General features: G+C 35.0%; 1 protein-coding gene across 3 annotated transcripts in view; it reads right to left on the bottom strand.

The window, feature by feature from the left end:
• ABCA5 (ATP binding cassette subfamily A member 5) overlaps positions 1-16,111 on the bottom strand; it is a 78,168-nt gene that overhangs the window by 34,474 nt on the left and 27,583 nt on the right. For all 3 annotated transcript variants that reach the window (XM_053212403.1, XM_027048092.2, XM_027048090.2), the window contains exons 8-15: positions 15,614-15,802; positions 14,017-14,164; positions 11,930-12,098; positions 10,510-10,568; positions 4,069-4,179; positions 2,698-2,873; positions 2,056-2,175; positions 810-948 (exon numbers count right to left, since the gene is read on the bottom strand). In XM_053212403.1, coding sequence (XP_053068378.1) covers positions 810-948; positions 2,056-2,175; positions 2,698-2,873; positions 4,069-4,179; positions 10,510-10,568; positions 11,930-12,098; positions 14,017-14,164; positions 15,614-15,802 — 1,111 coding nt within the window. The remainder of the gene's footprint in view (positions 1-809; positions 949-2,055; positions 2,176-2,697; positions 2,874-4,068; positions 4,180-10,509; positions 10,569-11,929; positions 12,099-14,016; positions 14,165-15,613; positions 15,803-16,111) is intronic.

Here is a 16,111-nt window from a genome sequence, read left to right on the forward strand (position 1 = left end):
GGTTTTCAAATGAGAACACTGAGGCAATGAGAAAATACACAGTTTGTTCATGTTTCACAGAGCCAGTAGGTGACAAAGCCAGAAACTGTATCCGGGCAGTTCTGACTCTTTCCTCAAACTGCTCCAAACACCTCAGACTCTTCCTAAGAGGCTTACTATTGCAAGTGTGTTCATAATTCCTTTACAATCAAATGTAAAAACCACAAAAACAAAATGTCACTATGTTGGATCGTTTTTTAACATTTTTGAAAAAACAAAGATAATAGTGAAAAAATAAATCTACAATGTAGACTGTGCTGGACAGTCTGCTTCCTTCTGGGAGACTGGAATTTTGGAGGGGGTCTCTATGACCAGCACCCGGTAGAAACCTTGGGCACTGAGTCTCTAATGAGCTTTCCTAGTAGACAACATTTCACATCAATTGTTAACAACTCATTGCTAGAGAAATTAAGCATATTCTGTGTGACTCCACCGGGAAAGGATTTTTGGAAGCTTGTGTCTGGCTTCCTCCTTGTCCCATGTGCATTTTCACTTTGCTGATTTTGTTCTGTATCCTGTAAGTTTTGGGGTGATAACTCATAAGTATAACTATATGCTGAGTCCCATTAGTTCTTCTAGCAAATTACTGAATCTCAGATGATCTGCAGGACTCTCCAGCATAAAAATATGTAATTCTTAAAAAGTTTAAAACACACAGCTACGAAGAACACACAGCTTCTTTATTTATTCCTCAGGATTCTGTATCTCTGTGTCCATCTCCTATTTTGGCCCCATGACCTTATCCTACAAAAATAAAGTAAAAATCTCACCAGCAAGAATGTCAGCTTCATCCATGAAATGGGTACTAAACACTGTCACCCGATTAAATTTTCTGTATTTCAGGAGATTCCAAACAATATGACGAGAACAGGGATCCATTCCAGCTGTTGGTTCATCTAGCAATAGTATCTGTACGACAAAGAGTGGGGAATGGCAGAGAATCCTCAGAAAAACTAAAATATATAAATTTATGTGGACATTGAGAAGCTTTCCCATTTCAAATTATTATTTCCAATCAGAAGTATAGTAGATCTGGGTTTTTCATTCATATATGAGTTAGCATAAATTTTTAAATTATTAGTTTGGCAAGTGAATATTTTCCTTGTTTCAATATAAAAAACTAATATCAGTAAGATACAAGACGTAAGTGTAATAACAACGAGATAAATAAACTAAAAAACAAAACATTGGTGAGGGGTTGGGAGAAAGATAAATTAACATAAAACCAGAACCCAGAGTCATTCCCAAGCTATAGAGCAGCAAGGGGAAATGTGGCAGGATAGTGGGGACCAATGGGGCTCCCGGCTGCAGCTTGCAAAGCTGTGCAAAGCACTGTATTTCTACAGGACAGAGAACAGCACAAGAACAGACATATACAAAAATAAAATCAGCAGGACAGTGAAAAACTGAACAATTCCTTTGGTTTTATTCTACTTTTAAATTTTTATTATGAACTGTTATAAACATATAGAAAACTATAAAGAGTATTAGAACAATACTGTTATATAGCCACCAGTGAAATTTAATCAATGTCATTTTTTTGGCCGTATTTTCTAGTTTTTTCTTTTTAACATTTATTTATTTTTGAGAGAGAGACAGATACAGCGTGAGCAGGGGAGGGGCAGAGAGAGAAGACGATACAGAACCCGAAGCAGACTATAGGCTCTGAACTGTCAGCACAGAGCCCAATGCGGGGCTCAAATCCACGGACTGTGAGATTATGACCTGAGCTGAAGTTGGATGCTTAACCCACTGAGCCACCCAGGCACCCCTCTACGGATCTTTTTTAAAAAACACAAAACATTGCATATAGTCCATCCTTTCCATTCCCCTTCCTACAAGTAACCGTGGTAGTAAATATGTTTTATCTTTATGACTCTGGTTTCACAACCTTATTACTATAATTATATGTATAATAATGTATAATATTTCATGTACGCTGACACTTTACACATGTTATTATGTATAAACATGCAATACATTATATTTGTGTACAATACATTAATACTTATCTACCTTTGGATTCCCAAGAACAGCAATTCCTAAAGACAGTTTTCTTTTCTGACCACCACTTAACTTTTTAGCTTGGTTATCTTTGATAGCCTGCATGTCTAAATCCAGTAGAACTTTCTGCACCTATAAAGGGAGAACAATGTTACTTTTAAAATTATACCATTTACATAATTATCAATATTAATTTTTAAATGTCCCAATTTTAATATCAAGTTTAAAAATGTTCTTTTAGTATAGAACTTAATTTTGACATGTATTCATATACAATGATTCCTGGTTGAAAGGTCTGTTTTACTTTTGTGACTACCTGGGTAGTGGTACAAGGATCAGTTTGAAGGCTGTGTGTGTGTGTGTGTGTGTGTGTGTGTGTGTGGTGGAAGAAGAAAGGCAGGTGTGAAAGGAAAGGATGGAAGAAAAGAAAAACCTATATTGAGAGGCTGGTGTCCTCCAGATTAAACAAGACATTTTACATGTGCTAAAATAAAATATTTATTCCAAATTCCATCTAATTTTTTGTAATGAATTTCTGTTTATGGGCTCAGAACAGGTTTTTATTTAGATTTTCAAGCATTTTTTATACCAGTTATTACAGAAGGTTATTAATTTACAAGGAATAAGGTAAAAATTTCTATATGAATGACATACTTCTTGTATTACATTATTGGCTGGGATTCCTTTGATTGAAGCCAAAATGGATAAGTTTTCTTCTACTGTCAACACATCAAAGTGTATATCTAACTGTGGACAAATGCCAATCATTTTTCTTGCTTCAAACATTTCGTCTATTTCTGAGACTCTGTGTCCATATATAGATGCAAATCCTAAAAGCAAAATATATATTTAAATTTATACTAACTACATTAAGTATTCAGAAGTATATATGCTTTAATGTATACTAACAACTTAGTTACTTGTACGTAATAAATATGTAAGGTATGAATTAATATAAACTCGGAAGGCATAACACACCTTCATTTCCATTCCATTGGTGACCTGCTTCCACCTTATATTCTAACCTCATTTTCCTTCATTTCCAGTTGATATTACATAGTGAAAAGAGCAAGGAACCAGAGCTTAACGCTGAACAGGGGTATACTGGTGCATTTTTTATATTTCTATTCCAGGAGCAATTTTCCTTCATTTCCAGGCATTAATCAATAGAGGAGAGAACAAAGAAACTAAAAATGTTCCCCTAACTAGATGTGTGGTCTTGAGAAAATCAATCTGAATTCCAGCTTTTCTCTTCTGTAAATTAAATACCAATATATCCCACTTAATTTCAGAACTATTAAATCACCGTGATAATGCATGGAGAATTAGAAGAAAAATCGTAAGTTTTTATTAAATGTAAGATATCACTACTGTCATCAGAAAGTGACACGATTAGGGATAAGCAACAAAATTAAACCAATTTCAAAAGTTAAACTACATTTTAAAAAATGCAGATTCCATACATGGAAAGTCAGCCTTTCTTAAAGCAAAATATTTATTATATTGCCACTAGATTTGGTTATTGTGGAAATATGGAGCTGCCATATTAAATTCTCACCTATAGGGCAATCACATGTCACAATTATACGTTTAAGGTATTGTTCTTATAATTGTATTTTAGGAGATGGTTTTGACATCTATCATTCTTTCCTTTTGAATTACTGTTGCACATTTAGATACCTATATCTATAATCTAAAATGTCTGTAGGTCTCATTTAATTTTCAATTACTGATTTATTCTTCCTTGAAAATGAAAAATACACATGAAATATCTTATAAAATGAGTACAAAATCAGATCACTTTTATTAAACATGACTGAATCATTTTTAGTTTCTATTGAAAAAAATGTGTAATCAAAAAGTAATAGTAAAGCACCTTTATACTGAGATTGGTCCCAAATCATTAAAAAAAAAAATTCAATCAGTACATGTTTCAAGGATAAATAACTATACTGTGATACCTTGGTTAATAACACTAATAAACGGAAGAATTGTTGTTGTTTTTTTAAGTCAGAAAACTCTCACCATCAGAAGGCGGGCATAGTCCACAAAGAATATTCATCAAAGTACTCTTTCCTGTTCCACTGTGACCAAGTAATGCAGTAATCTGACCTTCATATATGTCGAATGACAAATCTAGTTCAGAAAAGAAGACTCAAATGTGATTTTTATTTCTGTTAAGCTATACAAAATAATACATAATACTTGAGCAGTCTTGAAACAAATCAATGTTTAATGGCAGATTTAAAGTTATTAGCACATTTAACAGCATAATACTTAATATTATATGATAATAATTCCTTATTATAGTCAATTGTTTGAGCTACAAGAAAAGTAATAAAAATACACCTATATTAACAGATTTCAAGAATATACAAAACATTGGGGAGGGTTTCTGTGGACCCACTTTTGGGACTTTCTAAGGTAACTGAAACACAGAGACAAACAAAAATTTGTTCCCAAGGGTATTAACAAGGTTCCTATGGTAAAAATATTAGCAAAAACCTAGAAACTAACCAACAGCATGGGAGTGGTTAACTAAATACTTGAGAAATTCAATTTAAATAAAAGAAAAATTGGGGCGCCTGGGTGGCTCAGTCGGTTAAGCGTCCGACTTCGGCTCAGATCATGATCTTGTGCTTTGTGAGTTCAAGCACCACGAAGGGCTCTGTGCTGACAGCTTGGAGCCTGGAGCCTGCCTCAGATTCTGTGTCTTCCCTTCTCTCTGCCCTTCCCATGCTCATGCTCTGTTTCTTTCTGTGTCCCAATAATAAATAAACGTTAAAAATTTTTTTTAAATAAAAGAAAAATGGAATGAAGAAGTATCAAGAGAGGATGTGGCAATGATTGAAGGAGGACAAAAGACAGGGATCTGAAAACCCAGCTTTGAATCACTGCAGACCCTGACCTGATGAAGGATCTGCAGGCCAGAAGCAAAAATAAATCTCTGGAGGAAGATCACATCATCCAGATCATCAAATAATCTCTACAATTTTCATATGCAATACACAGCACTCAGTCAAAAACAACCAGACAGGAAATAGCAAGAGAAGATAAAAACCCAACAGAAATGACAGGTGACAGAAATGGACCTAGAGGACATACAGATATTGACACCATAAGAGAAGATTGTAAAACAACCATGCTATCCTGCTGCTAAGACAATGCTGACAAAGAACTAAAAACCATACAAAAGAACCAAGTGGAAAGACAAAAACTGGAAAAGTTAAGTGAAAAATATTTCAATAGGATTGTTTAATCACATTAGGCCCAACTACAGAAAATTAGTAAATGACAAGAAAAGTCATAAGAAAATATCTAGACTGAAGCACAGAGAGAGAAAAAAACAATGAAAAATTCAGAAAAGAGCATAAAAAATAAATGGGATGAAATGAAAAGTTGTAACATGTAATAATAATAGACTAAAGGATGAGAAAATAGGACAGAAGCAATACTGGAAAGTACTGGAAAAGAAATGGCTGAAAAAAATTTAAAACAGAAGAAAGACATCAAGCCACAGATTCAAGAAGCACTTGTAAAACCAAAGTGGAATAAATGTAAAACAAAAAGCACCGAGGCATGTGGCAGTAAAACTGCTGAAAACCAAAAACAGATCTTTAAGGTTTTTTTTCGTGTTTATTTTTTGACAGAGAGAGAGAGAGAGCGAGAGAGAGCTCAAGTGGGGCAGGGGCAGAGAGAGGGGGACCGAAGATCCAAAGTGGGCTCTGTGTTGACAGCAGCGAGCCCAATGTGTGGCTCAAACCCGCCAACTGCGAGATCGTGACCTGAGCTCAATCCACTGAGCCACCCAGGCGCCCCTAGAAACAGATCTTTAAAAACAGCCAGGGTAACAGTATCTACCAACAACAGAGAAATAGGAAAACCAACAGTTATCTCTGCAACCAGAACAATGGAAAAGGGAGACGACAGATTACATTTTAAAGTGCTGAAAAAAAAATTACCAACAAGCTGAAATTGAATATTCAGAGAAATATGCTTTAAAGGTAAAGGTGAAAAAATGTATTTGCAAACAAAAACTGAGAGACTGTACCATCAGCAGACCTGAATTAAAGAAAAGAGCAAAACGCTATTTTTCACACACAAGGAAAATTATCCTAGATGGAAGATCAGAAAGGCAGGAAGTAACAAAGATAAATGACACAGTAAATACACAAGTAAATACAAATGAAATGGTCTTTTAAAAACAATGCTAATAACATTATCTTTGGTTTAAAATACACATAGAATTAAACTACATGAAAACAATAGTATATAAGTTGGAATAGGCATAAAGAAATAAGTAGGGATAAAAGTAAGTTCCTGGACTTTTTTTCTCACTTTACTATTCTGTAAATACTATAAATTAGTAAACCACCAACTTGTAAGTCAAGGATCCATGTTATAATATCTAGAGTAGTTTCTAGGAAGGGCACGTGTGACCAAGAAGCCAAGAGGAGGAAAATGAGAAACGGCATAATAAAAAATACTCAATTGCTTCCAGTTCAACTAACCTACTGGAGGATGCGAGACCATATAAAAGAGGTAAATTCTCCTGCCTACAGTCCACTAGACCAACTAGTCTTTTAGCCAAGTATGTGACCAGGCCACCATCCAATTCCAGATAATCCACAAACTGACTGAAGAACCAAACGAGAGACTCCTCAGTCATAGCAAAATAATAACTGCCTTAAGCCACTGAGCATTAGAGTGGCTAAAGCTGAACGGTTCGGGCAGAAATAACAACCGATTCCATATCAAGACGCTACGAAGGGGCTCCTGGGTGGCTCAGCCCGTTAAGCATCTGACTCTTCATTACGGCTCAGGTCATAATCTCACGATTCACGAGATGGAGCCCTGTGTCACGTTCTACGCTGACAGCATGGAGCCTGCTTGGGATTCATTCTCTCTCCCTCTCTCTCTCTCTTCCTCTCTGCTCCTCTCCTGCTCTCTCTCTCAAAATAAATAAACTTTTTTTTTTTAAAGCTAGGAAAAGCAAAACTAATTAAACCCAAAGAAAGTAGTCAAACAGAAATAACAGAGTAACACAACTCAATTAACTGCAAAGCAAACACATGTATGATAAAGAAAAGCAACAAAGTTGATGCCTCGAAAAGATTAATAAAATTGATAAACCCACTGCAAAACAAATGAAAAAAAATTACAAATTACTAAATATATAATGAAGACAGGGAACATCATTACAGATTCTACAGACATGTAAAAGAGTATGAATAACCTGTAACAACCAATTTGGCAACTTAGAATCTAAGTTTGACGTGTAGCTACGACCATAAAAGCATCACCACTATCAAGATGATGAACATATTCATCTCCACAAAAAATGCTGCTTTAAAATGTTTGTCCTTTGCCTATTCCACCCATCTCCAAGTAACCACTGATCTGCTCTTTTTCACTACACATTAGTTCTGCCTTTTCTGTTTTACATGAATGTAATCCTATACTACGTAGTTCTTTTCTAGCTTCTTTACTTAACATCATTATCTAGAGATTCATCCATCTTGTAGCACATATTAAGAATTCATTCCTTTTATGCCAATGAGCATTCCATGGATGCATATGCCACAGCTGGCTATGCATTCCCCTATTAATAGGCATTTTAAACTGTTTTCAGTTTTTGTCTAACAAATAAGTTTACAATGAATATTCCTGTATAAGTCTTAGTATAAAACAATTTTCACCACTCCTGGACAGATGCCTAGAAGTGAAATGGCTAGATCACATAACAGGTGCATATTTAACTCTTTCACAAATCGTCAAGCTATTTTCCAAAGCACATGTGCCCATTCACATCCCCTCCGGCAGCACATGAGCTCCAGGTTTCCACCTTCACCAACACTCGGTATGACCAGCCTTTCCAATCTTCGTCATTCCAGTGTTATGTGGTGACAGATGGCAGCTAAGCTTGTGGTGAGCATAGCATAATGTATAGAAAATAATAATTTTAACCATTCTGCTAAGTATGTAGTGATATCTTGTGATTTTAATTTGCAATTCCCTAATGAGTAATAGTGTTGGACACCTTCTCATGTACTTAGTTGCTATCCTTCTATCTTCTTTGGTGAAGAGGATATTCAAATATTCTGCCCATTAACTGGGTTGTTTTCTTATTATTGAGTTTTGAGAGATCTTTATATATTCTGGATCCAAGTTCTTGATCAGATCGATGATTTGCAAATGCTTCCCCCAGGCCAATGGTTTAGCTTTTCATTTCCATTAACAGTATCTTACAAACAGAGCCTTCTTAATTTTTACAGTCCAATTCATCAATTAATTTACAGTTGTGCTTCTGTGCATATCTGGGAAATTTTCATGTAACCCCAGACTGCAAACGCATTTCTTCTATGGATTGGTTTTTTTGAAGTTTTAGAGTTTTAGGTTTTACATTTAGGTGTATGATCCATTTTCAGTTAGTTTTTGTATATGGTGCCTATGACAGACCAATGCTCACTTTATCCAATTGTTTCAACAGCATTTGTTTAAAAGTCCATCCTTTCTCTAGCAAGTTAACTGTGCATCTTTGTTGCAAGTTACCTACTCATACACATTTGGGCCTATTCTACACTCTCTATTCTGTTTCACTGATCTATTTTTATGTTGTTTGTATGCCAAAATTACACTGTCTTGATTACTGGAGCATTCATAGGAAGTCTTGTAACAAAGTTATACTAGTTCCTCAACTTTGGTCTTCTTTTTCAAAGTGTTTTTGACTATTCTAGGTCATTTGTATTTTCTTGGAAAGTTTAGAATCAGTTTGTCAAAAGCTACAAAAAAAAAAAAAAAGCCCTATTAGGATTTTTATTGTGCCTGAATCTACTGAAATTTGAGTAAAGTTGGCATCTGACCCTGAGTCTTCTCACCCATGAACATGGTATCTCTACTTATTTACATACTCTTTATTCTTTCAGCAACTTAAAAAAAAATTTTTTTTTTAACTTTATTCATTTTTGAGAGACAGAGCATGAGCAGGGAAGGGGCAGAAAGAGAGGGAGACACGGAATCTGAAGCAGGCTCCAGGCTCTGAGCTGTCAGCACAAGAGCCCGATGCGGGGCTCGAACTCACGAACTGTGAGATCATGACCTGAGCCAAAGTTGGACGCTCAACCGACTGAGCCACCCAGGCACCCCTTTCAGCCACTTTTTAAAATTTTTCAGGTTACAAATCTGTTACATCTTTTGTCATATTTATCTATAAATATGTTTAGATACTTATGGGCTATTTTTAATTTTAATTTCTTTTTTTAATATAAAATGGACTTTTTAAAAGTTTATTTATTTATTTTTGGCAAAGAGTACACAAGCAGGGGAGATGCAGAGAGAGACAGAGAGAGAGGAAGAGAACCCCAGGGAGGCTCCGCACTGTTAGTGTGGAACTTGATGCAGAGCTTGAACTCACAAACTGAGATCATGACCTGAGTCAAAATCAAGAGTCTGGTGCTTAACTGACTAAGTCACCTAGGCGCCTCATTAATTTTACTTTCTAATTATCTGTTAGTAGTATATAGAAGGACAATTTATTTTTCTACATTTATCTTAAACTCTGCCCCCTTACTAAATTCACTTTTTAGTTCCATTAACTTTTTTGTAGCTCTAACCAGATTTTTTAAATTTATACTCATATCAACTGCTCACAGCTTCACTGCTTCCTTTCCAATGTGGATGCCCTCAATAATACTGGTGAACCATATCTAGTGAGTTGAAGGCCTGCTGAGCAAAAATGGTTTTCCCTGAGAAGGAGGAATTCTGCCCTAAGACCGTAGCATAGATGTCCTGAGTCTCCAGCCCGACAGCTTCCCCTATGAATTTCAGACGGAAGCCTGCAACTTTAACTCTTATCCGAGTTTCCAAGCTGCCATGCTGCCGTGTAGATTTCAGACTCGCCATGCCCCACAATCACATGGACCAATTTCTTAAAATTAATCTCCTTATTCCCTCCTTCTCCCACCCCGCCAGCTCACCCTGCTTTCTACATATGTGGACGTGTGTGTGCGTGCATATGTGAGTGTGTGTATGTATGTGTGTGTATATATATACTCTATTCATTTTGAAAAATCCTTACACATTGTTAAACATTCTACAATTCTCACAATAGTTCTCACGGCAAGGAATTATCAGACTCAAAATGTCAGTAGTGCCAAGGTCGAGAAACCCTGTGCTAGGTCAAAAGGAAACAAAATTAACTAACATGTAGACACACGCATAATAATAAACGAAAAAGGACGCAGACTTGTTCAAATAACTGAATAGTTTTCATCTTTAATAGATTACTTTTTACTCTTAGTATTTTATTTGTTGTTAATTTTATTATGAATATCACGTAAATAAATGAAAGTGCCCCTAAAAGAGAGAAAACTGTGCTAAAGAAGTTTAAATTTTGTACAAACTATGTAAATTGTTTTCCAATTTGTACTTTACAATCATGGACTGGGTACAACGAAAGCTACTTACTTCTCAAAGCCTCCACGCTTTCACCTTTCTTTCTGTACGTCTTCTGAATACCACTGATTCTGAAAAACACAATTCTCTAAGTATTCAAAGCAATTTATAAGGTTGTGCGTTTCCATGTGTAGTACTGTTATCAAAGCTGTCATATTTTATAGGAATAATAATAAAGTACCTTCCTACTAAAACAAGAAACCTAAGAGAGGTGACAATAATTATAAAATTATTTTAAAGAAACCACAAAAGCATTCAGTATTCCTGTCCATTTTAAGTGTCATTCATTTACATTTCATGACAAGCCAACGTCTGAAAATAAAGCCTTTGGCTCCAGCAATTTATAGATGTCTCTTCATCTTTGATACTTTTCTGTATGTAATTTATCAATACTTGTCACAACAGTTAACGGGGATTAAAAACCAAATGCTATATTTCACATCAGCACACGTTTCAAACTATCCATAAACGTGAAGTGCTTCTCTCATTCCACTTTAAATGTCTCAAATAACTTAAAGAATTAATGGTTTTGTTAACCACTTTCAATTTTGCCCCTGAGAAGGCAGACCATTAACCCACTTATTACATCCTAAGTATCTGACTCTCCCTTGTTTTTTATACGTTCTTAAACTTGAAAAACACATGTTATATTATACTTCACTTTTTCTTTCATTTTTTGCCTTTTATTTCTTTTCTCTTCTTCCTGTTACTTTTTAAATTTGGTTTTGACTGATCTAGAAAGGCATCGTAGTGAATTTCTTGGGTTCATAGAAATTAAACTGATACTCTGAGTCACAATACCTAAAAGTCTATGAAATTAAGAGAGGACAATATGTTGTATAACTTAGACAATGCAGCCGGAATAAAATTATAAAGCTAATATTTGTTCTGTTTCAATCTACTTAATGGAAATCTGAAAATGGCTTAATTGTATGAATACTAGGTTTTATAACTTTTAAAAATTTCCATTGAAACATAAAATTTCAAACCTAACACAACCTTATTCTAAATGGTTGCAAAGAAAATAAGAACCTAAAAGAGAAACTGCTCATATTAATTCTGCGTTTTAAAAATCATGAGATGTGGGGGCGCCTGGATGGCTCAGTCGGTTGAGTGTCCGACTTCGGCTCAGGTCATGTTCTCACAGCTCCTGACTTCGAGCCCCGCGTCGGGCTCTGTGCTGACAGCTCAGAGCCTGGAGCCTGCTTCTGTTTCTGTGTCTCCCTCTCTCTCTGCCCCTAACCCACTCGCATTCTGTCTCTGTCTCTTTCAAAAATAAATAAACATTAAAAAAAAAAAATTTTTTTTTAAATCATGAGATGTGTACCAAAATCTAAGATACAGTAGTTCCATACATTATTTAAAAATAGGATTTAAATGTAGCAGTGTTTAACTACTTCTTATACCTAAGTTGCCAAAGATTAAATCATACCTTATGGCTTCTTTTCCCACAAATTCTGAAGAAACAGGCTCAACAATTTCACTAAAACTAATATTTCCATTAACATTGCCCTCTGATAACTCCTTATAATTTCTTTTGCTTTTTGACCAATATGATGGCTTTAGAAAATATAAAGATGATCTCCGTAAGCCAAATTCCCCTGAAAAATAAAAAAAAAAAAAATTGAATTACCGTCACAAATTATTTCTAAAAACTAGATTTGAAATTATAAAGACAGTATGTGAAACACATGACCTGGAGCTAAAGTTCATATTAAAAGTATTAAATCAGCACTGTGTGAAAAATGTTTTTACTGACAAATAATTCTAGTCTATAAACCATCTGAGATGCTTAGAGCACATGAGAATGTAAAGGTGAATAAAGCGCATTTTCTGTCCCAAAGGAGCTCCCATCTTTATGGGCGCACATGTGGAACGAGCGCCTAGAACATGCTGCAGACATGAAGCACATCATGCATGGCGCTAGTAAGAGTTCAAAGGAAGAGAAGTTTATGCCTGAATGAGGAATATATCCTGAAGGCTGTAATGGGTATCATCTTATCGTGTCTTTGAAAATGGCTAGTACTTATTACTTTGAAAAGTGGACACAGTTCACAAAGGTTTTTAAAATCAGGAGAGTAACACGGCAACAGGACAGGCGAAGAAGACTTAGACACAGTAGACAGTGATGGTTGCTCACACAGTATATATCCATTTTCACCTCTTTCCCTAAAAAAGCCAACACTTCCCATTTAAAAAAAAAATATCCAACCTCTTCTAGACGGCCACATCTAGATCTGATCCCCTCTACGGAGAGGATCCTAACTCATCTGATCAGCACGTGACATCCTCTGGTGACTCTTATTGCTCTGGCTGTCAGCATGTAACCAATCAGAAGCGAAGGGTTTAGGTGGGGGAAAGATTCACCCTCCCTCCTCCATTGGACAGGAACAAAGAAGCATCCCACAGCAGCCAGGAAGACAGGCACAGGGGGCAAAAGCCTAGAGAATGTGGGTCTTTGAGTAAGGCAACCAATTCGGAACCTATCCTATCTCTGGACTTCCTTTTAAGTAAAACAATCCGTTTCCTTCTTGCTTAAGCCAATTAAAACGATCTTCTGTTAAGAGTAACTAAAAACAATCTAACCGATTCACTGAAGCTGGGCTTAAATAGGTAAATAGGGCTATTTGGATGAATATAAAATACAGTAAGGAGGCAGAGAGTGAAAAGGAAAGCTTAAATGTATAAAAGTAATGTGAAGGACATTCATACATAAAGAGTTTCTATTTAATTCACTAGGATATGTCCAGCAAGATGATTTCTGAGCAGGTGATTAATTTGATTAAAGGCAATGGCTAAGTTTTAGGCAGGCTCGAAGCAGGTAATTAGATGAGAGATATGGTCTAGATGCCTTCCGCAGTGGTGGAAATGTCCTGTATGCATACTATACCATATGGTAACTAACAGCCATTTGTGGCTTACTAAGCAGTCAGAAGGTGACTTGTGCTACCGAGGAAATGGGCTGTTAATTTCTTTAATTCCAATTAATTCAAATTTTAAAAATCATATTGTCTAGTAGTTACCATATAAGTGCCAGTCTAGAGCACAGAAAAAAGTAATGAGGAACTCAAAGGGGAAAGTCAAGGGAGTGTTAGATTATTTTAATAATATTTTCAATCAACAGGAGTTGGCTATAGATGAATGATGGATAAGGACAGTGGTGGGAGTTACAAGATTACCTCATAGTTTTGCACCTTAGAGGGTAAAGTAGTGAAATACTTTAGCCAACAAAGATTAACATTAACAATACTTTAGCCAACAAAGATTAACAACAGACATAAACTGAGTCACAGACTTAAGTTTTCAAAGCAAACTGCTCTCTTTTGAAGAGAATCTCCCTACATTCACTAGTCATTAAGGCACAGGTACGAAATATACTTATTTAAAATTAAACTAAGAGTTTAAACAACAAATATGACTAGGGTACTCCAGCTAGAAGAAAACATTTAAACTAAGCTGACCCTATGTGAGCAAAAGAATTAAAATCTTTAAAGTAAAATCCAATAGGTACCTGCATACCTGGAATGACTTGATCAAGATAGACAGCCAAGAGGACATAGAATATACTATTAAGTGCTAGCATGACAAGAGTAATAATTAGAGGATATGGGCCTTCAGTCAAATTAGAAAATAAAGCACCTTCATTAAAATCTTCTAAGTGCATGACCTGGAAAACAGAAACACCAACCTTATTATATAAAAACAATACAAATAAGCAAAAGTTAACACTACTTAGAGTTACTCATTATATCCAGATCGATGGTAACCAAACTGGGCCTTCTGACAGTCTACTAAATTAGTAGTAAGAATTTATAAGGAAAACAACAAACTTTACCAAAATATAAGTTTATCACAACAATCCATTTCAATCCCTTTTAATGTTATGTTTTAAAATTAGTATACATCCCTTCCCAGGGCATTTAATTCTAATGTTATGACTATCAAAGGAAATAAAAAATAAAGTATGCTCATACTACTAACTGCTGCAAACAAATGGTCCACATGGAAGTCAAACAAATTAAGTATTAGAGGATAAAATTATGATCAGCATCTTTTCAATACTGAAAAGGGAGAAGGTATTCTGATTAACACAACTCTTCCATTATTCACAATAGATATATGTGATAGAGCAGAAAGACATGTACTAGAGATTGAGGTGTCATTTAGACCCCAGATCTGCCATTAGGAATAAATGTTAATTACACCATTCTGGATCTCAGTCTCCTCATCTGTGAAATGAAGATGATTAAATGACATTGAGAAGTCCTTCCCACAAGCAACAAAGACCTATGAATCTATAAATCTACTTTCCTAAGTGAAGGAGAACTCAGTGGACTCTTAAAATGTGTAAACGATAGCTCTTAGGTCCAAAGTAATTAAAATTTGCTTAACTCAATACCCATAAACATTAATCTATCTTAGGTTTCACAAATCAGAATATTCTATTTAGTCAACATGAATAATCTCTTATTTTAAGTAATTACATTTTTTCTTTATACATTGACCAAATTTATGTTTTATAATAGAAGAAGCAGTTTCTCATAAGAATACTTCCCTCAGAACCTGACTGCCCCTATAAAATAGACTAATAAAAATCAAATAAAAACTTTAAAAATAAATACATAAATATAAATATTATTTAGGCGAAGGACAATCCCATGAATCCTAAAGTAATAAAATCCACCAGCCTACTTGTTTCACTAATAACAGTCATGAAAATTTGTTTTGCTCCACACACCACAATTTTCTGCCAGGTACACATCTGAGATAAATGTACCAAAGTAGCAATGTAACCAGGCCATATAGCAATCTAGAATACCTGGCGCTTAAAATGACTTTTAAAAAACTGAGTTATTGCAGTGAGATATACTAATACACAAGATAGAAAACTTCTAAACACATCATACAGATGAAAAACTTAAAAATGGAGAAAATAGAAATGAAACCCATATAAAATGTACTCCAGTGTTCAAACAGCATTCCTTTCTTATGTTGAAATTATAAAATAATTTTTTTGCAAGCAAATCAAAGGCAGTATCACTGCAGTATAACAAGCTGCATGGAACTGGAGAGAAAAAGTACTTAGTAGTGGAAGCAAGATAAATATATTACCTACCTGTGCAATACCAATCAAAAAAGTACATTGACAGAAAGGACTGAAAAGCCACACTAATGATTTAGGAAAACTTTCCATGAGGACTATCAAAAGGCCAACAAATCCAAAAGCCACAGTGACTAAAAATTCAACTATTCCCACATGTTTTGATTTTTTAAAAAGAGGTGTCAGCATCAAAGCAAAAAATACCTGCAAAATATAAATATTAATGCATTGTTCATATACATTGGTATGAAAACAAAATTAATTTTGCTTGTGAAAGAACAAGTTATTTTCATTGGAAAATACATTCATTAAAATAATTTCTAAATGCTATGGTAAGATATTTTATTTTCATAGAAACAGGAATAAATACATTAAAAAATTTAAGATGATAAACATTAAAAACATTTTATCTATGTAAATAGGCAAACATGACTACCTCTACACGACAGAAACCATAACCAGCCACATGCGTCTGCAGTTAGATGTGTACATGTGAACAAAACAATAAATCAA

This window comes from Acinonyx jubatus, chromosome E1, assembly GCF_027475565.1.
Source record: "Acinonyx jubatus isolate Ajub_Pintada_27869175 chromosome E1, VMU_Ajub_asm_v1.0, whole genome shotgun sequence".
Lineage (NCBI taxonomy): Eukaryota > Metazoa > Chordata > Mammalia > Carnivora > Felidae > Acinonyx > Acinonyx jubatus.